General features: G+C 48.3%; 1 protein-coding gene across 1 annotated transcript; it reads left to right on the top strand.

The window, feature by feature from the left end:
- Positions 1 to 14,365: 14,365 nt before the first annotated feature.
- Positions 14,366 to 17,188, top strand: LOC109787449 (uncharacterized). Its single transcript, XM_073500471.1, has 3 exons — positions 14,366 to 16,002; positions 16,639 to 16,935; positions 17,069 to 17,188. Exons 1-2 carry the CDS (start codon positions 14,568 to 14,570, stop codon positions 16,767 to 16,769), a joined length of 1,566 nt encoding a protein of 521 aa, XP_073356572.1. The 5' UTR covers positions 14,366 to 14,567; the 3' UTR covers positions 16,770 to 16,935; positions 17,069 to 17,188.
- The last annotated feature ends 6,474 nt before the right edge of the window (positions 17,189 to 23,662 follow it).

The raw sequence follows: 23,662 nt of genomic DNA, 5'->3' as shown, positions 1-23,662 counted from the left end.
AGCTACAGCTGGCTATAAATGCAACCAAGGGCGTGGATGGATAGATCATGATATGTATAACAAAACATCCTTAGCGGACATCTCCAGATTGTGCACAGAATGACTTGTAGCAGCAGGTTTACATAGCATCATGAAATAACAGATTCAGCCTAGCAAAACAGTAACAGCAAGTACCCTACTTCACGAGCTCGATGGACTCACTAAAAGACTCACAAAAATACATGGATTGCGCCACTGTAAAGATGGCATGATTTACCTCAAAACTCATGTAGACATCAAGCTCATAGGATGCACACACAAAATGCAACGAAAAAGACAAATCACCAAGTACTGTTAACAGACAGCAGTTAACATCATATAGCACTCTTGCAACGATGATAAGGGCATCAAGATGAATTCAAACAAGCATGGCACAATGGAACAAAATGAAGAGCAGCTCACAATGAATATTTCTATATATCATACACACAAAACGGAGCAGTATGCAACAAGTTTTGGCATGATGAACATGGCACCAGAATGTAAATATTTTAGGACAGATGAAAAACGTGGTCAAACTGCTCAGATATAGGGTTTCGGCACGGACTTCGAGGTTCGTCGGGGTTCTCGCCGGAGAAGAGGAAGACGGCCGGGGACGGGGCGGCGCTGGCGAGGGGGCGCGAGGACGGGCGGCGGCGCACGGATCCGGCCACCTCCCGGCCGGATCTGGCCGGAAGTGGTCGCCGCGGCGACGAGGATGGCGGGGCGGCGGCCGGAGGGCGGCGAGCTCGGCGAGGGTCGCCGGGCGCGCGGGCGGCGCGGAGCGGTCGCGTGGGCGGTGGCGCGGGGCCGCGCCGGTGCCGGGGGGGCGGCGCCCGCAGGTGGCGCACGGCAGGGGGGGGGCAGGGCGTAACTGCCGGAGTTGGAGCAGGGGCGGCCCAGCCCTCCGGTGACCGGCGGCGAGGTCGCCGGAGGCTGGTGCGGTGGCGGCGCGCGCGCCGAAGAGGAGGAGAGCGGGCAGCGGAGGCGCGGGGCTCCGTCGGGCCCGGTTTGGCCCGGCACGGGCCGGATCTGGGCTCGGCGGGCCCGCGCGGTGGGAGGCGCTGACTGGCGGCGGGGTTGGCGACGTGGCGGCTGGCAATTCGCCGAGGGGACGGCAGCAGACGTGTCCGGCGCCGGGCGGACGTGTCCAGCGCGCGGAGGAAGAAGAAGGCTAGGGTTAGGGTGGATTTGATCCGAAATTTCGGGGGGGGGGGGTGTGTTTATAGGTAGAGGGAGCTAGGGGAGTCCAAATGGAGAGCGGTTTTCGCCCACACGATCGTGATCGAACGACCGAGAGCATTGAGGGATTTTGGATGGGCTCATGGGCTGTGGTGAAGAGGGGCTGGGTTGCAAAGAGAGAGGGGTTTCGGGCTACGCGGTTAACCGTTGGGGCATCAAACAACCTCCAAATGGAACGAAATTTGACGGGCGGTCTACCGGTGATATACCAAGGCCACTCGGTAAATCTCGGCCCATTCCGAGAACGTTTTTCTCCCGCTCACGAAACAAGGTCTGAGAGGGGCGACGGGCGCGTGCGAGTGTGGCTGGGCTCAGAACGGACAACGGAGAGAACCGGGGAAACCAGAATGAAAAATATGTAGATGAAATGCAGATGATGACATGGCAAAATGCAACATGCAAGCAAATGACATGGCAACAACAACGAATAACTGGACGACACCTGGCGTATCGGATCCGAGGCATTACAACTCTCCTCCACTAACAAGAGATCGCGTCCCGAGATCTTAGGAACGAGACGGAAGAGAAAGAGGAAGAGGTGAAGTAAGAACGCATGAGAAAAGATGAACAAAGTCGAGAGCACTCGAGTAGAAAAGATGAACGGCGAATATGACGAGAATCAAATGCTCATGGAAACAAGATAGACTCTGAAACCACTCCGGTTAGAACAAGATAGAAAAGGAATAAGAATGAAATAATTTCGGCAGCATTCCGACTGAAAATGGAAGGATTAGAACATGAACTTCACCCAATGAGATGGCACTTGACGAGATGAACAATGCAATGCCTCCGGAAGAATTGAAAGAATTGAATGAAAAGAACTTAGAAGGAAGGGTTGAATGGAGTTGTTGAGAAAATCAACAACGGAAGAATAAGCTTGTTGTGTATTTATCAAAAACAACTCAAAACTTGAGGTGAAATTATACCACAACCGATGTCTGAATAGCTGAGAAGAACGAAGAAAATGCAAAACTCCACTTCAGAAGAATACGGAGAATTAATTGCACTTCGAGACGTGAGAAGAAAAGATACTTGAAATCCTCCAACAAGAATCTTGATGAACTCTTAAAGAATGAATTAAGTCATGAAGAACCACCATGAAGAACTCCGGTGACAAAAGGATGACGAGATAGAAATGAAGGACGAAAGAATAAGATTAAGCCTTGCGGTGATAGAGATTGAGGTTCCGACGAAATGGCTGAGGAAATTTGAACTCCGGAAAGGAAAAGATGAAAACACTTGGAACTAGAATTTATTCATCAAGAACAAACTCCGAAGAAAGGGATTAATCACTTTGAGGAAATAAGAATAAGATTTATTGTATGCTTATCCTTCATCAAATTAAATTGATGACGACCGGATTTGGCATGCAACTTATTCCCCTTGAAAAGGATTGAGGAGTATATGGCGCCACCTAGAGGAAGGTCTTCAATGAACCACCGTTAGGATTCGAAAGAATGAATGGATTAAAATGATAATCAAGGAAAAGAATCTTGAATGAACCACCGTAAGAATTTGAAAATGACTGATGGAAGAGAATGAATCACCGGGAAGAATTAGAAGAACAAATATGCTAGAGGGAATTTAGATACAAAAGAATAAAGAGATCATGAGCTGATTAAAGAACACTTGAACGAAGCACCGGGATAATTGGATAACGGTAGCTGAAATGTGAGGACGAAGAATTCTTCTAGAACGGTGGCCTCCGGTGAAAAGAAACGGGAAAACAACTTCTGACATACTCCGGATGGTTAAGAAAAGAATATCTGACAAATGGAATAATTCGAGAGGATAATATGAAGCTAGAACCACGAATCTTCGAGAGAACGGGCAAGATTTAGAGGAAAAACTCTTCTTCTATCTTGAAATGACGACGAGGAATGCCACCAAAATTACTGAGGTACTCCGATAGAATGAAAATCGAAGAGGTTGAGCCAACAATGAAATGATTTGAAATCGATCTTGGAAAGGCACCTGACTGATGAAATTCATACTTACGTCAAACTTAAAAAAGGATTTGAGAATAGCTCCAGGAAAATTAGAAGAGTCGGGTAAGATCCTGGGAAAAGACCTGTGGGTTAGAGCCCACTAAAAGAAAACACCGTTGAAAAGGATTGTTGAACAGATAGATGATGCACCGGAACAATTGAAATATTTGAATGAGGTGACAACCTCGAATTAATTCAAACACAGACAAATCTCCTGAGATGTCTTGAGCACTCCGGAAGGATAAACTGGCGAGAGGCGAATGAGCAGAGAAAATATTTGAGCCGAGGGAAAGAATATAATCACTACCGAAAATTGGAATTGAATCCACCGGAGAAGAAAAAGAGATGAAGAATGTCAAACGAGACGAGAATCACCGGTTGAAACAATTGACGAAAGACTAAAGAGGCTCTGCATGAATGGAATTGATGCTCGAAAGAGACTCAGGCTCCGGGAAGAAGAGGGTGGGAGGGCGGGAAAAACAAAGGCAACTTGTAAGGGAGAACCGACTAATAGCTTGAAGAGAAAACAACGGTTGAAAGAATGCAAAGGCTTCGCACGAGTAGGATGGATACACGATTACGGACTCCGGCTCCGAGAAGAAAAGGGTGGGCGGGTGGGAAAAGAAGACAACTGAGGGCAGAGAAACAACTTCGTTGAGAGGGAACTGAGGATTGAACTTGCAAAAACAAAGAGGGTCGAACCGTCTTAACGAGAAAATGCACCGGATGAAAAGAGCTGAGAACCAACGATCGGGAAAAACCAATAGCGTGATCCTAAAGAAAGTCTGAAGGGGAAGAGGAGTAATTCAAAACACCTACATCAAGATTCCTCACCAGAGTGATGAAGGGGCTGAGGAGTAAAAATAATTCCTACTCTCCGATGTAACTAGACTCCGAAAAGTTTTCTTCTAGACTCGACAACGGCCAAACTACACAATCAATCAAGGGGCTCCTATGGTCGGTCGATGCTCTGATACCAACTTGTCACACCCAATATGCGACCCTATCCTAAAGGAACTCGAAGGTCCCACCAAGGATAAAAGCGCATATCGGAGACGCTTTTGCAAGGTGGATATCATTACATCGAACCATTACATAATAGTTGGGGATACATACAAGAGGCAAACAATGCCACATGAATACAACAACACAATACATAAGAGCAACATCCGACTACGGATGAAACACAAACAGAAACTCAAACGACATGCACCCTGCTAGCCCAGGCTGCCGGCCTGGAACCTATCCCCAGATCAAAGAAGAAGCAGAAGAAGAACTCCAAAACAAGTAAACATCGCTCTCGCGTCATGATCATCGCATAACCTGTACCTGCAACTGTTGTTGTAGTAATCTGTGAGCCACGAGGACTCAGCAATCCCATTACCATGGGTATCAAGACTAGCAAAGCTTAATGGGTAAAGGAATGGATAAGTGGTGAGGTTGCAGCAGCGTGTAAGCATATATGGTGGCTAACATACGCAAATAAGAGCGAGAAGAGAGCAAACGGAACGGTCGAGAAGCTAGAAGTGATCAAGAAGTGATCCTGAAACTACTTACGTTCATACATAACCCAAAACCGTGTTCACTTCCCGGACTCCGCCGAAAAGAGACCATCACGGCTACACACACGGTTGATGCGTTTTAATTCGAATCTGGTGTCAAGTTATCTACAACCGGACATTAACAAATTCCCATCTGCCACATAACTGCGGGCACGGCTCTCGAAAGTTTATACCCTGCAGGGTTGTCCCAATTTAGCCCATCACAAGCTCTCACGGTCAATGAACAATATTCCTTCTCCCAGGAAGACCCGATCAGTCTCAGAATCCCGGTTTACAAGACATTTCGACAATGGTAAAAGAAGACCAGCAAGACCGCCCAGATGTGCCGACAAATCCCGATAGGAGCTGCACATATCTCGTTCTCAGGGCACACCGGATAAGCTAAGCGTACGAGTACCAACATAACCCAAGTTGCCAAGGGACGGTCCCGCACGGTGCTCTAGTTTGGACCAACACTCAGAGGAGCACTGGCCCGGGGGGGGGGGGTAAATAAAGATGACCCTCGGGCTCCAGAAACCCAAGGGAAAAAGGCTTAGGTAGGCAACTGGTAAAACCAATGTTGGGCCTTGCTGGAGGAGTTTTATTCAAAGCGAACTGTCAAGGGGGTCCCATAAATCACCCAACCGCGTAAGGAACGCAAAATCAAGGAACATAACACCGGTATGACGGAAACTAGGGCGGCAAGAGGGGAACAAAACACCAGGCATAAGGCCGAGCCTTCCACCCTTTACCAAGTATATAGATGCATTAATTAAATAAGAGATATAGTGATATCCCAACATAATCCTGTCCATCATGGAGCAATCTTCAACTTCACCTGCAACTAACAACGCTATAAGAGGGGCTGAGCAAAGCGGTAACATAGCCAAGCAATGGTTTGCTAGTAAGGGTGAAAAGGTTAGAGGCTGACATGGCAATTTGGGAGGCTTGAAGAGCAAGTGGTAGGTAGCGCAGCGTAGCGATAGAACGAAGCAACTAGCATAGCAATGATAGTAATGAGATCCAAGGTGACGGTCATCTTGCCTGAAATCCCGCTAGGAAGAAGAACGAGTCCATGAAGAAGATGAAGCCACGAAGACGAACAAGGTGTAGACGAACGAATCCTCACGATCGCAACGAAACAGGAACTAACGAGAAGGAGCACAACCGGAAAGAAGCAAACAACAAGGTAAACACACAACACATAAATATGACATGATGCACAACCAAGCATGATGCATGACAAGGCTACATGCAGCTACTCATGGCAAGAGATGAAGCATACAAGAATAACACATCAAGGCAAGTTTAAATGAGGCCGGAAACAACATATGACATAACCGGAAAGACCCCATATGTTAATTTAGAAATTGGTCCAGATCTGAATAAACATTAGGTTCAAGTTGTTAAACAGCAAGTTAAGATACACCAAGATGATGAACACGAAATTCTAGTCAAGTTACATATAAAGTTCAATTAGTTCGGAGCTACGGCCTAGAAGATATGAGCAAAACAAGTTAAACATGGCATTGATGCAAAAGGCATTCAAACATCAAACAACACTCTCAAAACATGGATGCAATATGGTAAGATGAAACTACATGCATGTCTAAGCAAGTCTCATATAGAGCACACTCAAAATGGAGCAACGGTTCAACACATACACATGAAACAAGTTTAAAGGACAAGCTGTCTAAAACAGCAACTAGGCATCTAGCAAACATCAAAACAATATGCTACAGCATCTCAACATGAAAACAAAGGCATGTACATGATGTACAGGTAAAGCACAACAAAACATGAACACTGAGCTATCTCCAGAAAACACTATAACATGCTCAAAAGGACATGGCAAGATTGCAAATAATTGCAGAAATAACATCAGGTTGCAATGTTTAGAGCTATCAAATAACATGCTACAAGAAGATATCATGGCAAACAAAGGCATGTAATGCTAATAATGAAGACAAAGAACAAAACTCCCTTACTGAACTTATTCCAAAGATCAACAGAAGAGATGGTAGCATCCATGCAAACATGGCAAATGATATGACAGATTCAGAATAACAGTACATGGCAGGAACAACAATAAGTGGGCATGTTGGTGAGCTTGTACAACTCACCACAGTGCAATTCATGGTATGACAAGGTGACCAACAGTAAGAAGACACATTTATGAAGCTAAACATGGCAATAGCATAGTCATAGGTTGCATGGATCACTAGCAAAACACATGGCAAAACTGAACTTAAAGTTAACAGGCTGACAACAACATTATTTAGCAAGTTGATAGCAACATTACAACAAGCTACAGCAGGCTATAAATGCAACCAATGGCGTAGATGGATAGATCATGACATGTATAACAAAATATCCTTAGTGGACATCTCCAGATTGTGCACAGAATGACTTGTAGCAGCAGGTTTACATAGCATCATGATATAACAGATTCAGCCTAGCAAAACAGTAACAGCAAGTACCCTACTTCACGAGCTCGATGCACTCACTACAAGGCTCACAGAAATACATGGATTGCACCACTGTAAAGACGGCATTATGTAGATCAAAACTGATGTAGACATCAAGCTTATAGGATGCACACACAAAATGCAACGAAAAAGACAAATCACCAAGTTCTGTTAACAGACAGCAGTTAACATCATATAGAACTCTTGCAACGATGATAAGGGCATCAAGATGGATTCACACAAGCATGGCACAATGGAACAAAATGAAGAGCACCTCACAGTGAACATTTCGTTACATCATACACGCAAAACGGAGCAGTATGCAACAAGTTATGGCATGATGAACATGGCACCAGAATGTAAATATTTTAGGGACAGACGAAAATGTGGTCAACCTGCTCAGATCTAGGGTTTCGGCACGGACTTCGAGGTTCGTCGGGGTTCTCGCCGGAGAAGAGGAAGATGGTCGGGGAAGGGGCGGCGCCCGCGAGGGGGCGCGAGGACGGGCGGCGGCGCACGGATCCGGCCACCTCCCGGCCGGATCTGGCCGGAAGTGGTCGCGGCGGCGACGAGGATGGTGGGGCGGCGGCTGGAGGGCGGCGAGCTCGGCGAGGGTCGCCGGGCGCGCGAGCGGCACGGATCGGTCGCGTGGGCGGCGACGCGCGAACGGCGGGCGGCGGCGCGGGTCCGCGCCGGTGCGGGGGGCGGCGCCCGCAAGTGGCGCACGGCGGCGGGGCAGGGCGGAACCGCCGGAGTTGGAGCAGGGGCGGCCCAGCCCTCCGGTGACCGGCGGCGAGGTCGCCGGAGGCTGGTGCGGTGGCGGCGCGCGCGCTGGAGTGGAGGAGAGCGGGCGGCGGAGGCGCGGGGCTCCGTCGGGCCCGGTTTGGCCCGGCGCGGGCCGAATCTGGGCTCGGCGGGCCCGCGCGGTGGGAGGCGCTGACCGGCGGCGGGGTTGGCGATGTGGCGGCTGGCGATTCGCTGAGGGGATGGCGGCGGACGTGTCCGGCGCGCGGAGGAAGAAGAAGGCTAGGGTTAGTGTGGATTTGATCCGAAATTTCAGGGGAGGGGGTATTTTTATAGGTAGAGGGAGCTAGGGGAGTCCAAATGGAGAGCGGTTTTTGCCCACACGATCGTGATCGAACGACCGAGAGCATGGAGGGATTTTGGATGGGCTCATGGGCTGTGGTGAAGAGGGGCTGGGCTGCAAAGAGAGAGGGGTTTCGGGCTACGCGGTTAACCGTTGGGGCATCAAACAACCTCCAAATGGAACGAAATTTGACGGGCGGTCTACCGGTGATATATCAAGGCCACTCGGCAAATCTCGGCCCACTCCGAGAACTTTTTCTCCCGCTCACGAAACAAGGTCTGAGAGGGGCGACGGGCGCGTGCGAGTGTGGCTGGGCTCAGAACGGACAACGGAGAGAACCGGGAAACCCGAACGAATGCAAGTTTTGAAAAATATGCAGATGAAATCCAGATGATGACATGGCAAAATGCAACACGCAAGCAAATGACATGGCAACAACGACGAATAACTGGAGGACACCTGGCGTATCGGATCCGGGGCGTTACACCCTCCCCCACATTTATAGCCAAGGAAGGCCAACCGCCAGCCTGCATGATCTCGCGCCATGATGATCTTCTGCGTGCCGCATCGTTCCGTCAAGATTAACAGTTGCCGAGGCAGCGTGGGGAACTGGAAACGCCCACGTCCCATCAATCGCCACGTGTCATCAAGGCCGCAGGCGGTTAGACCCGCGGTGCTCCGCACTTGCCGCTTGGCTTCGCCTGGAAGCCAAGTCCGAGTGTGCCTTGGGCCCAGGGGCTATTGTCGGCGTTCTGGATATGGGGGTATCCTGACTTGCCTGCCTGCGGCCCACGGCGTGGCTCCACTGACGGCCTAGTACGACCCCGCTTCAGCATCAATGACTCAAGACCCTCGCGAGGGGCCAAGCCTCGCGAGGAGGACGACACCAAGACCCCTGAGGGGATCGGCCTCCTCAGGCTGGCTCCCGAGGGGCGGAGAGTTCTATGCAAGGTGCACCTCACGAGGATCAGCTGATGTGAGCCATGACGACCAAGGCCAGGCGGGCGCCAGTGGGCACAGAGCGCCAGTTTCCCCTTTGGTGCAAGGGAGGCAAGCCATAGGCGCGGAGTCCCGAGGAATCAGCCAAAGGTTTCCATTCTGGTGCAACAAGACCTAGACCACCAGGACGGCAGGACGTAGGTCATCACCGAGCCCACCGCAGCGTCACGACCAGGGGCTTTTCGTAGGCGAAGACCACTTTAGTTAGGATAAGCTGTACTACTTGTCCCCTTTCAAATCTGGCCGTTGTGGGATCCCTTCCCGCCAATATTTGGGAAGAGGACCAAGGCCACTATAAATAGGACTTAGCCACCACCATAGAGGGGGATCGGATCCACTCTCACTCGACCACCTCACCGGCTCTCTTGAGCTCAAGAACTCCTCACCTCCTGAGGCCAGTTCATCCACTGTACTAGTTCATCCTCAGCCCCTCGAGGCAATCCACCAAAACGTTGGAGTAGGGTATTACACTGCAAGGTGGCCCGAACCAGGATAAACTGATGTGTCTCTTTGTCTCTTCGAGCCCGTCGCGCTAGGCTTAGGAGGATTGCAAGTAGGCAGGTTGGGTAGCTTCAGATCTCCGCACGCACCCTAGAGTTCGAACCTTTCAAGGGTTTGTGGAACCCGTAATCCGACAAGTCTCTTACAGAATAGTGCATAAACTAGGATTTAAGCTTCTGTCACTCTCGCAACCCATCATCTAATAAATACTCCACAATGCATGCCCTTAGGCCCAAATATGGTGAAGTGTCATGTAGTCGACGTTCACATGACACCACTAAGGGAATCACAACATACATATCATCAAAATATCGAACACATATCAAGTTCACATGATTACTAGCAACATGATTTCTCCTGTGACCTCAAGAACAAAAGTAACTACTCACAATGATGATCATGGTCAAGATCAGAGGGGTATTAAATAGCATAATGGATCTGAACATATAATCTTACCAAATAAACCATATAGTAATCAACTACAAGATGTAATCAACACTACTAGTCACCCACAAACACCAATCTATAGTTCCGGTACAAAGATTGAACACAAGAGATGAACTAGGGTTTGAGAGGAGTTGGTGTTGTTGAAGATGTTGATGAATATAGCCCTCCCCAAGATGGGAGAGTTGCTGGTGATGATGATGACGATGATTTCCCCCTCCGGGAGGGAAGTTCATCCGGCGGAATCGCTCCGCCGAAGGGCAAAAGTGCTCCTGCCCAGGTTTTGCCCCGAGACGGCGGTGCTTCGTCCCGAAAGTCCTCCCCTTATTTTTTTTCTAGGTCAAAATGACTTATATACCAGAAGAGGGGCACCGGAGGTGGGCCTGGGTGAGCACAACCCACCAGGGCACGCCTGGGCTCCCTAGCACGCCCAGGTGGGTTGTGCCCACCTGGTGGGCCCCTCTGGTACTTATTTGCTCCAATATTCCTCAAATATTCCATAAACATTCCTCATAAAGTTTCATCTCATTTGGAGTTGTGCAGAATAGGTAGCCTGACGTAGCTTTTTCATGTCCAGATTTCCAGCTGCCAGAATTCTCCCCCTTTGTGTATACCTTGCATATTATGAGAGATAAGGCATTAGAATTACTCCAAAAAGCATTATTATACAATAAAACAACATAAATAACAGTAGGTAAACATGATGCAAAATGGACGTATCACCGCCCTAGTCTCCATCATACCGGTGTTATGTTCCTTGATTTGCATTCCTAACACGGGTGGGGTTTATGGGCCCACCTTGACAGTTCGCTTTGAATAAAACTCTTACCGCAAGGCCCAACTTTGGTTTTAAAATTTGTCACCACGAGGAAACTCAAGGTCTGGTTTTACTCGTAGCTTGACCTATCCAGTCGTATCCTGAGAACGAGATACGTGCGGCTCCTATCGGGATCGTCGACACGCTGGGTGGTCTTGCTGGTTTTGTTTTACCATTGTCAAAATGTCTTGTGCACCGAGATTCCAAGGATACTTGGGATATCTCGAGGTTGAGGTCTTTCTAACGCGGATCGTGAGAGCTTGTGACGGGCTAAGTTGGGACACCCCTGCAGGGTTAAATCTTTTTGGAAGCCGTGCTGTGGTTAGGTGGCGACGTGGAAATTTATAATATCCGGTTTGTAGAGAACTTGACACTAAACTTTAAATAAAATACACCAACCGCGTGCGTAACTGTAATCGTCTTTTTTTGAGGAAGTTCGGGAAGAGAAAACTGTGGGGTTATGTTTGATTTGTAGGTAGTTCAGGACCACTTCTTGATCATTACTAGTTTGCGACCGTTACGCGTAGTTTACTCTTTTTATTCTTGTACTCGTAAGTTAGCCACCATACAATGCTTAGTGCTTGCTGCAAGCTCACCACTTATCCATTCCATACCCATTAAGCTTTGCTAGTCTTGATACCCATGGTAATGGGACTGCTGAGTCCTCGTGGCTCACAGGTTACTACAACAACAGTTGCAGGTACAGGTAATGCGATGATCTGACGTGAGAGCGATACTTGCTTGTTTTGGAGTTCTTCTTCTGCTTCTTCTTCTTCTTCTCCGATCAAGGGTTAGGTTCCTGGTCGACAGCCTAGGCTAGCAGGGTGGGTGTCATTTCATGTTTTTCATTTGTTTTCATCCGTAGTCGGATGTTGCGCTTCTGTATGAGGTTTGCTATGTATTGATGTATTCATGTGGCGATTGTATGTCTTTGTATGTATCCCCATCTATTATGTACATGGTACGATGTAATGATATCCACCTTGCAAAGTGTCTTCAATATGCGCTTCTATCCTGGGTGGGACCTCCGAGTTCCTCGAGGATAGGACCGTATATTAGGCGTGAAACTATTGTCTTGCTCAAATCGTGATTCGGAGAAGAGTGCTACGAAGACAATCCCGCAGCATAGGAACAGGAGATAGCAACCACGCGAGATAGAAGTTATCCAGGTCACCCTTCCTGTGGGAATGGCGCCCAATCAACGTTGGAGATCCATGAGTCGCTTCCTTCATCCGTTGTTAGGAATCATTGTTGCACTCATTAGACCTTTATGGTCTTGTATCCAAATTCTTGTAATTGCTTGGTAACCTGTATCAAGGATATGTCCACCAGCGAACAATGATCTTTGGGATGGTGATGACATGAGGGTAATTTCTTGGGATTTTTTGTCTCGGAAAACCGGCCCTCAAAGGTACTGATATTTGCCGTTGCGTGAGCTTCTTTAACCGTCATTATTGTCGTTCTCATCAAGGCCTCAAAGATTCCTAGAGCAGTCGTCGTCTGGAATCAATTTGCCATTCCCTACATAAAATCCCGTAGTAAATATTTTTCACATGAATAAAGTAGAAATTATGATTGCTACAGGAACCAAGACAGCAAAATTTGAATTGGCCAAACATAAACACCACCAACGAAGGGGCACGCCAAAGAACTCTAGTGTCATCAACATAGTCAGCAGGGCATGCTGGTGACGCCAAGGAGGGCAACACTGACGACAGACGATGACTCTTATCTTTGAGCTGTAATGTACAAATAGACCAAAGTGAAATCTTATGCAATGCTTACTTTATATTCCAGCAAACAAACTTATATGGCAGCGAATGTTTTTTAAATTATGCTTACAATTAAAATAAACATATCTCTGTAGAAGGAATAAATTTCGCAATGAAAACACAATCAGGTTGATTTCTCTCCCGAGGCATTAACACAAACAACTATTGTGCACTACAAAAGAGGGGGAGTTTTCCTTTTTTGTACAACCAAACTTCAAATAGGTTGTTTTGAGTCAAAGTAGTAGATCAATGCGAAGCATCTACACGAATCAAAGTAGAACATCAAAAAGGCCAGTGAAACCAGATATCAGAGAGAGCATGAGCAGGTTGCTAGGGTTTACCTGAAGGATGTGTATGGGGGCATATACCACAGTAGTGGCGCTTGGGAATTGGCAGACGTGGACGAAGGGCATACGTCCCGATGATGGGCGGCGAGAGAAACCACTAAAGTCTGCTCGTGTTGGTCGACAAAAGCAACGCTCCACTTTGGTGGTGGCCAACTGCACAGTGTTCCCCAGCCCGTAGCTAGCCGCCACCCTCCACCATGCAACCAACAACACGGCGCCCCTCAGCGCGTAGTCCGTCCGCGACACTAAGCTTGGAGGTGACGCTCTCTATCACGTGTCTGTGGAGTCAGCCTGGCTGGAGCCCTTTCTCTAGAGCGCATTCAACTTGACAAAGGGAGGAAGAAGAGTGGAGGAGGAAGCTGGAGAGCGCCACGGAGGGAGAGAAGATTATTCTCCATGCTACGGTCATTGAGCTCATGGAGGCATTGAAGGTGGCATGAGAGGCAAGGAGGGCGAAAATTCTAGAGAGGTGGAGGTAACCGGCTGCTGCAGGGTCCCTACACATGCCTTGCTGACACGACAACAGGTAAACAGTGAACCAGTCAGAAGCGGACAGGGCAAAAATGGGTACAAAACCAGATCCAAAGCAGCAACAAAACCAATTACACGTGTCAATACCCTGGCACACCTCACGTTACATTGAGAAATCACCGCAGCTGGGCTAGCTTAGCCGTTTTAATTTCTCTATATGAGGCACAAGAATTTTGAAATATAATGATAGGACTATGTTGCTTGTGAGACCTTATGAATCTATTTATGCTGTCACTTACATGTTGTATATGGGGTGTTTGATTTTTGTTATTGTCTAGTTGCCGCTTCCTAGCTTAATATCCTTATCCTCTGATTTGATCTTTTGAAACCTTATGAATCTATTTACACTGTGAGGGACATGTTGCATATATGGTGTTTGAGACTTTGTTGTTGTCTTGCCAAGATCCCCCACCTCTGTTTTGAGCTGACAAAAAAAACTTATTTATCGCTGCCGTTCGGAAGGCAGATGGCAGATCGGACGGTGGATGTGAGATGTTGTTTGGTAACACTAGCTCTGTCCCGTATCTCACTCCCACTCGCCGCTCGAAACTGATCTGTTGAGCGGGGCGATCCGCGCGTTGCGACGCGCGCGTGCCAAGGAGTCATTTCGCATACGAAGAGGAGGCTGGCCCTTTCCCTTGCATTCCCCCTGCCCCCTCCCCTCGAACCCCCGGCGGCTGGCTGAGCAACCCGATCCCGATCCCGATCCCGGCAGTGACTGATAGAGTGATAGATTGCTCCTCTACTTGTATCGATCGACGGCGCAAGTGCTCAAGACCAAGAGCGTGGAGGCATCCATCTCAAGGTGAGCGATGGATGCGCCCCTGCCTCCGCCTGCTTACGCCGATGGCGAGCAGACGGACTTCGTCCTCATCGAGAAATTCGGCTACCTGGTCGACCGCCAAGACGCCACCACCGCCACCTGCGTCCTGCAGGGCCCCGACATCAAGGGCAGCATCAAGGTCACATTTTGCGCCGCCTGCCCTCCGCGCGTCTCCTACTTTTGCGTCCACGCCACCGAGTACGAGCACGCCGACTTCGACCTCCAGCCGACCATCCTGGCAACGGAGGGCCCTCTCGTCCTCCTCAGCGTCATGCTCCCCAGTCAATCCGACATCTTCCATCCCGAGAGGAAAGAGTATTTCGTCTACCAGGCTGCCACCAAGGACCCCGAGGGAAAGGGGAAGAAGGTAAGCCACCCGTCACTCAAGCACCTCCCTAATCCTGGCCGCCATCACGAATTTGAGGAAGCCTCGGCTGCCCTCTTGCGAACCTGCAGCAAGCATCGCCAAGCCGCCACCAACCATGACCACTTGCCCCATCTCCCCCATGGAGTCACTCTGCGCCCTCGTAGCTCCAGCCACTTGACCCCGCGCCCTCATAGCTCCAGTGGATACATTCTGCAACACCATGGAGCCAACAAGGAGGAGCACAACTGCGAGGCATGCCAATTCGTCATCGCCGCAAAACGTTCTGCGCGTGTCAGAAGGACACAACATGAGCTCTGCCTCTATCACTCAGAGAAGGAGGCCTGGAGCATCAAGACGGCCATAGTATTGGGGAATGGTCCATACAATCACCATTGGACAGACAAAGCAATCACCATTGGAGGAGATAATGGTGTGGTCGCATGGGTCAATCTTGCTCGCGATATTCTCTTCTGTGACGTGCTTGCTGAAACCCCCATACTTTGCCCCATCGAACTGCCCCTGCTGATCCCGGAGAGCGAGGGAGTTGGGAAAGGTGATCCAAGATGCAGTCGGGATGTTGCCATTGTCGATGGTTTCATCCACTACACCCAGCTGCAGATTCGAATTGTTCCGGGCTCGTTCACAAAAGATGGAACCGTCACATTCGATGGCTGGAAAGCTACCAAATGTAGCATGGCAATTGACACCCGTTCGTTGCCTGTGGCTGAGAAATCTTGGCAGCACACGGGCCTCGAGCTCGATTCCTCGCAGATTTCAAAGTCACTGCCAAATCTGCTGGTCGATGAGGGTACCATAGCATTCGAGAGACTACACATTGGCCTACCCACCCTGAGCCTGAGCCCGCAAGAAGACGACATTGTTTATTTCCTCGCCAAGATCGACTACCGGGACATGGAACGCACAGCATATGTGCTTGCTGTTGACTTGAGAAAGAAGATGATAAAGAGCATTGCTGAGTTTGGAGCCAAAAACACAATTGGTTTAGGCCAGGCGTATGTTGCAAGTAGCCTCTCCAAATATCTCAAAATTGCTCCAGGTAATCGCATATATTTTGCTGCTGCCACTCCTACTTTCAAAGATCCTCTACTTGGTATATTTGCCATGGAATATCAGGAACATTCGAATGTTTATTCTTTTTGATAAATCTAGCAGATCAATGCATATTTGTTGGGGTCATGGTAGTGTAGGGATTAGCGTGAACTATATAAGTTGAACCAAAATAAGACATGCTAGGGGAAAATACTAGTCATCTCAAATAGAGTTGGTAGATACTTGACACAGCTGATTGGGGATTGGAAGGCCCTGGTGAGGTCATAAACGAATTACATTTCATAGCATGTAGATACATACACAAACTTAGCATGGTGGAAGCAGGTATATAGCCAGCACACGGTCAAATGCCTGCTATATAGTGATGATGGAATACTCGCCAGAACAGCTCTTAAACTAAGAGTGGGAAAGGAAAAAACAGCTGCAACTACTGCTTTCACAATCAGGGCACAGTTTACTTGTGTGTTGCATTCTACAAGTATAATAATTTTTTTATGGAGCTCTGCGTTCTTGAAATGCTGTCTTATTTGATAGGGAAGGGCAAAGATAGGGTAAAGTAGCTCATGGATCTGTTTTTTTTTTGTTAATCCGGGACTGAAGGCTTGATATTGTGTTATGCCAGGTACAAAGCAAAAGAAGAAACAAAGAGGGAAGACGCCCCTGGGATCCTCTAGCAAGAAGAAGCATCCTGGAGGAGTCTCCACCGTAACTTGTCTGAGTGGCTCAGAAGTGGATTATATGGCTTTAGAATAAGTTGGGGGATTATAAAGGGTAGTGAACTAGCATGTTTCATCCTTTGTTTTTGCCAGGGGTTTATTTATCTTAGGATGAACCGTACTAAGCTGACGTTTAAACCCAGTCCAGATGTTTAAGTTGATGTAACTCTTAGGCCCTATTTGTTTGGGCTTTTGCTTTTGCAGCTTTTTCACTTTGCCCAAAAAGCCATAGAAGCTCTTAAATAGGTGCTTTTGGAGCTTTTTTGGCTTTTCATGAATCAATATAACAATATTGATTCATCAAAAGCCAAAAAAGCTCCAAAAGCACCTATTTAGGAGCTTTTATGGCTTTTTCGTCAAAGTGAAAAAGCTGCAAAAGTAGAAGCAAAAGCTCAAACAAACAGGGCCTTAGTATCTATGTTGTCTCATCACTTATTCTATCTGTTTATTCTTGTGTTGTTGGACTTGTTTTGTGGATTCTTTTGTTTACTTCGCACTAGTCCTAAAGGCCCGCCAAGCGCCCCCAGTCAAATCAAATTGGTATAGATTTGAAAGGTGTTCGTCGTCGTATAGATAAACACACCAACTGGAGATCAATGTTCGTCGTCGTCGGATTGGTCTAGTTCCGGACAAGCATGTGTGTTGGAACTTCGTAGATAGCCCCTACATGATAAACCTCGTGCACAGGAATAAACGCTGGGCAACTGGCCTGTTACATAAATGTTGGTCAACTGGCCTGTCAGTGTTGATGAATTCTGCCTACGGTGTATAGAATAATACTAGCAAAAAGAACCGCGTTGCAACGGGAGAAAAAAGATCATGATCTCATTTTTCTTAAATCATGAACAATTCTTGATTTCCCAAACGTTTGTTTTCCAAATTTCAAACATTTTTTTGAATGTACAATATTTTCAAAAAATTATGAATGTTTTTTGAATCCACAAACATTTTATGATTTATTGAACATTTTCTTTTTAAAATTTTGGAACTTTTTTGAAGTACCAAATTATTTAAAGGAAAAAAACAGAAATGAAAATAAAAAATAATAAAACAAAATTTAAAAACAGGCCGCCCGCACATGGGCCAGCCCAAACGACCGCGCTGCGTCTTCTCCCAGCATGCAGAGCGCAGTATATGAGGTCCCTACTCCCTCGGCCGACCCAGGCGGATGATTCCCCTGCGTGAAATGTTTTTCTGTCACTTATAGGTGACATCGGTGGATAATATTTTGTAACCTTAAATCATTATCTCACTTTTAAAAAATATCATGAAAATATTTTTTGAATAAGAGATTTTTTTAAAAAAATAAAAATATTTTTTGAATACACAAAGATTTTATGACTTATAGAAAATTTTATTTAAATATATTTTTTTTTTTGAAGTACCAAATTATTTAAATGAGGAAAAACGAAAAAAAAAATTTAAAAATAGGCCGCCTTCACGTGGGTCGGCCCAAACGGGCGCGCTGCCTCTTCTCCGAGCGCGCAGTATAGGAGGTCCCTACTCCATGGGCCGAACCAGGCGGGGGATTCCCCCATGTTAATTTTTTTGTCACTTATAGGTGGCGTCGTTAGGTAATATTTTGCAATTTTTTTTGAAAAGGAGGAAGACCCCCGGCCTCTGCATTTGGACGATGCATGCAACCACTTTATTAATTGTTCACACAAGACTTTACAAAGTAATACAATAGTCAGAATAAAGCCACCGTATAGGCAACATCTGTCGCTACTCCTATCCAATTGATGAAGGGATGCTGATAGTCTGGGTCTAATACCAAACAGACCTCGTAGCCAAACCTAACATCTAAGACCCGAGGTCCCATCCAGGACGCGTGCCGGGTACGGGGCACCCACCGGTCCGGTGCACTCCTCAACCAGGACGCCTGCCGGGTATGAGGCGTCGACGGCAGCTAGACCGGGCAAGGTAGATGCAGCAGTATAGCTCTAAAGATGGATTGGTGGCAGGTGGCTGCGGCGGCCTCATACCCGGCAGGCGTCCTGATTGAGGAGTGCACCGGACCGGTGGGTGCCCCATACCCGGCACACGTCCTGGATGGGACCTCTGGTCTTAGATGTTAGGTTTGGTTGCGAGGTCTGTTTGGTCACCCTCCTGCGCGAGTCCATCTCTGCGCATTGGACGCCGAGTCACCACAAGGCCATGCCGCCGAGATCCGTCGCCATCAATAAGTGAGATGACACACCGCTCCACCAAAGAATCCGTCCTCTGGTCCCTCGATCATGTGTGTACCTTCAAGAATGACGCCCCCAAGGGGGGAACGACACCAGAGCACCGCCGTCATCCGATCATCCGATCTAGGGCTTCCCCGGAGGTAGTAGAGAGTGGCCTTGAACTTCTCCACGGCGATGCCTTCAAGAAGGGAACGATGCAGATAGCGCCGCCACCGCCAGCCTTGGCAGTAGCCGAAAGCAAGTTTTCACCCAGATCTGTTCGAAGGAATCCAACTCCCGTGCACGGCCGCCGCCACCATCAGGCTGAGCACACGCCGCTGCCGGCACCTCCACGATGCCCACAGGCCGCGAGACTCGCCACCACCATGCCTGACAAGCAGCCACGGCTAGGCCCGAGCACCACCCAGATCCAATCTGGGGTCAAGAGCCCTAGGCCGAGCCACTGTCTAGGTGGCACCACCAGACGGGGACAGGCCCACCAACCTGCCGCAAAGCGAGCCGTCGCCGGAGCTTCGAAGCGTTGTGCCCCCAAGCCCACCGGGAGTGACTAAGCCGCCGCGAGGAAGAAGGGAAGCCGCGCCAGGGGAGAGGCCCCACCGCTGCCAGCACTGCCTGGGCTTTGCCTAGATGTGGCTCTCGGCGGCAGCGAGGGGAAGGGGAGAGTGGAGGAAGGCCGGCCGCAGGGGTGGCTAGGGTTCCCAACTATGGGGACAATTTATGTGACGTACCGCGAGAAGCACTAATGATTTTATTATTAGGTATAGATAGTTAGATGCCCGTGTGTTGCACAAGAGTAATAAAAGAAATGCGATGGCATTTGATATAAACGTGTCTTATGCGGTTTTATACTATGTCATTATACATGTTTATTGTCTTTGTCATGCTCTTATGGTTTATTTTCTCTAAGAAAAACATTATTTATTCAATTTTTCCATTATCTTCTACCACCACGTCCCTCGTTAACCTGTCATGTGGTGGCATTTGATCAAAGGTGTCATGTAATTTTATACCACTAGATTATGGTTGGCACCGTGCTCGTCTATTTTGACGATAGAATGCTATGAATAAATCAATAAACCAAAGATGAGAGGGTTGTTGGTGATGACGATAGCTTCGATTCCCCCCTCCGCGAGGGAAGTTCCCTCGGCGGAATCGCTCCACCGGAGGGCAAAAGAGCTCCTGCCCAAGTTCCGCCTCGAGCAGCGATGCTCCATCCTGAAAGTCCTCCCCTTATTATTTTCTATGTCAAAAGGCCTTAAGTACTAGAAGATGGGCACCGGAGGTGGGCTGGGCTGCCCACAACCCATTGGGGCGCGCCTGGGGGGCCTGGCGTGCCCTGGTGTCTTGTGGGCACCAGGTGGCCCCCCTCCGGTAGTTATTTGCTCTAGTATTTTTTATATATTCCAAAATGACTCCGTAAAATTTCAGCTCATTTGGAGATGTGCAGAATAGGTATCTCTGACGTAGCTTTTTCGGTACAGAATTCCAGTTGCCGGCATTCTCCCTCTTTGTGTAAACCTTGCACATTATGAGAGAAAAGTCATTAGAATTACTTCATAAAGTGTTATTATGCATAAAAACATTATAAATAACAGTAGGAAATCATGATGCAAAATGGATGTATCAGTGCGTGCCCGGGGCGAGGCCCTCGGTCGCGCGCTGGGCGTGGTCCCGCAGGTCTACGACACCCCCATCAAGAACATGCGCGCCACGGAGGCGGCCGCAGCGGACTTGGATACCCTGCAGGGCGATGCAACAGCATGTCCGCGAACTTCTCACCGCTACGAACGAGCAACAGAAGCGCCTTGAGGCCCTTACGGCGTCCGGATCGCAGCGCTCCCAGGACCCTGACTCCCGGGATGCCCAACAGGCGTATTCTCCGTGCCCTAGCGAAGCCCAATCTGGGAGGACCCAGAGCGGCCGCACTCGGCGCAACTGTGACGTCGCGATCGGCGAGAGCCAGGGCGACGAGCCAGCTTCGGACACTCGGCCCCGGCATGATCTTCCCCCGCCATCCGGCCATCACGCCCGGCCAGTTTCAGCCGCCCCCCCCCCCCCCCCCCCCCCCCCGCGGTCTGGTCGCCGGCCGGTTGGGCCCGTGCGACATCAACAATGATGACACCCACCATCGCATCGAGCAGCTGGCTCTTTTCCTCCAGCTGGAGGAGGACGACATGGTCGGCCCAAGCTGTTTCGGCCCGCGCATCCATGACGAGCCCTTCTGTTGGGGAACGTAGTAATTTCAAAAAAATTCTACGCACACGCGAGATCATGGTGATGCATAGCAACGAGAGGGGAGAGTGTTGTCCACGTACCCTCGTGGACCGACAGCGGAAGCGTTGTCACAACGCGGTTGATGTAGTCGTACGTCTTCACGATCCGACCGATCAAGTACCGAACGCACGGCACCTCCGAAGTTCTACACACGTTCAGCTCGATGACGTCCCTCGAACTCCGATCCAGCCGAGTGTTGAGGGAGAGTTTCGTCAGCACGACGGCGTGGTGACGATGATGATGTTCCACCGACGCAGGGCTTCGCCTAAGCTCCGCAACGGTATTATCGAGGTGTAGTTTGGTGGAGGGGGGCACCGCACACGGCTAAGAGATCTCAAGGATCAATTGTTGTGTCTATGGGGTGCGGCCACCCTTTGGGGTCTTTCTCTCCTTTCCCGTATGGCCCATTAAGGCCCAATACGAATTCCCGTAACTCTCCGGTACTCCGAAAAATACCCGAATCACTCGGAACCTTTCCGAAGTCCGAATATAGTCGTCCAATATATCGATCTTTACGTCTCGGCCATTTCGAGACTCCTCGTCATGTCCCCGATCTCATCCGGGACTCCGAACTCCTTCGGTACATCAACATACATAAACTCATAATAAAACTGTCATCGTAACTTTAAGCGTGCGGACCCTTTGGGTTCGAGAACTATGTAGACATGACCGAGACACCTCTCCGGTCAATAACCAATAGCGGGACCTGGATGCCCATATTGGCTCCCACATATTCTACGAAGATATTTATCGGTCAGACCGCATAACAACATACGTTGTTCCCTTTGTCGTCGGTATGTTACTTGCCCGAGATTCGATCGTCGGTATCTCGATACCTAGTTCAATCTCGTTACCGGCAAGTCTCTTTACTCGTTCCGTAATACATCATCCCGTAACTAACTCATTAGTCACAATGCTTGCAAGGCTTATAGTGATGTGCATTACCGAGTGGGCCCAGAGATACCTCTCCGACAATCGGAGTGACAAATCCTAATCTTGAAATACGCCAACCCAACAAGTACCTTTGGAGACACCTGTAGAGCACCTTTATAATCACCCAGTTACGTTGTGACGTTTGGTAGCACACAAAGTGTTCCTCCGGTAAACGGGAGTTGCATAATCTCATAGTCATAGGAACATGTATAAGTCATGAAGAAAGCAATAGCAACATACTAAACGATCGGGTGCTAAGCTAACGTAATGGGTCATGTCAATCACGTCATTCTTCTAATGAGGTGATCCCGTTAATCAAATAACAACTCATGTCTATGGCTAGGAAACATAACCATCTTTGATTAACGAGCTAGTCAAGTAGAGGCATACTAGTGACACTTTGTTTGTCTATGTATTCACACATGTATTATGTTTCCGGTTAATACAATTCTAGCATGAATAATAAACATTTATCATGATACAAGGAAATATATAATACTTTATTATTGCCTCTAGGGCATATTTCCTTCAGTCTCCCACTTGCACTAGAGTCAATAATCTAGATTACATAGTAATGATTCTTACACCCATGGAGTCTTGGTGCTGATCATGTTTTGCTCGTGGAAGAGGCTTAGTCAACGGATCTGCTACATTCAGATCCGTATGTATCTTGCAAATTTCTATGTCTCCCACCTGGACTAAATCCCGGATGGAATTGAAGCGTCTTCTGATGTGCTTGGTTCTCTTGTGAAATCTGGATTCCTTTGCTAAGGCAATTGCACCAGTATTATCACAAAAGATTTTCATTGGTCCCGATGTACTAGGTATGACACCTAGATCGGTTATGAACTCCTTCATCCAGACTCCTTCATTCGCTGCTTCCGAAGCAGCTATGTATTCCGCTTCACACGTAGATCCCGCCACGACACTTTGCTTGGAACTGCACCAACTGACAGCTCCACCGTTCAATGTAAATACGTATCCGGTTTGCGATTTCGAATCGTCCGGATCAGTGTCAAAGCTTGCATCAACGTAACCATTTACGATGAGCTCTTTGTCACCTCCATATACGAGAAACATATCCTTAGTCCTTTTCAGGTATTTCAGGATATTCTTGACCGCTGTCCAGTGATCCACTCCTGGATTACTTTGGTACCTCCCTGCTAAACTTATAGCCAGGGACACATCAGGTCTGGTACACAGCATTGCATACATGATAGAGCCTATGGCTGAAGCATAGGGAACATCTTTCATCTTCTCTCTATCTTCTGCAGTGGTCGGGCATTGAGTCTTACTCAATCTCACACCTTGTAGTACAGGCAAGAACCCTTTCTTTGCTTGATCCATTTTGAACTTCTTCAAAACTTTGTCAAGGTATGTGCTTTGTGAAAGTCCAATTAAGCGCCTTGATCTATCTCTATAGATCTTAATGCCTAATATATATGCAGCTTCACCGAGGTCTTTCATTGAAAAACTTTTATTCAAGTATCCCTTTATGCTATCCAGAAATTCAATATCATTTCCAATCAGTAAT

This window comes from Aegilops tauschii, chromosome 5 (genome assembly GCF_002575655.3).
Source record: "Aegilops tauschii subsp. strangulata cultivar AL8/78 chromosome 5, Aet v6.0, whole genome shotgun sequence".
Taxonomy (NCBI): Eukaryota; Viridiplantae; Streptophyta; class Magnoliopsida; order Poales; family Poaceae; genus Aegilops; species Aegilops tauschii.
Note: the sequence above shows the minus strand (reverse complement) of the source record. Positions and strands in the feature narration are given on the sequence as shown.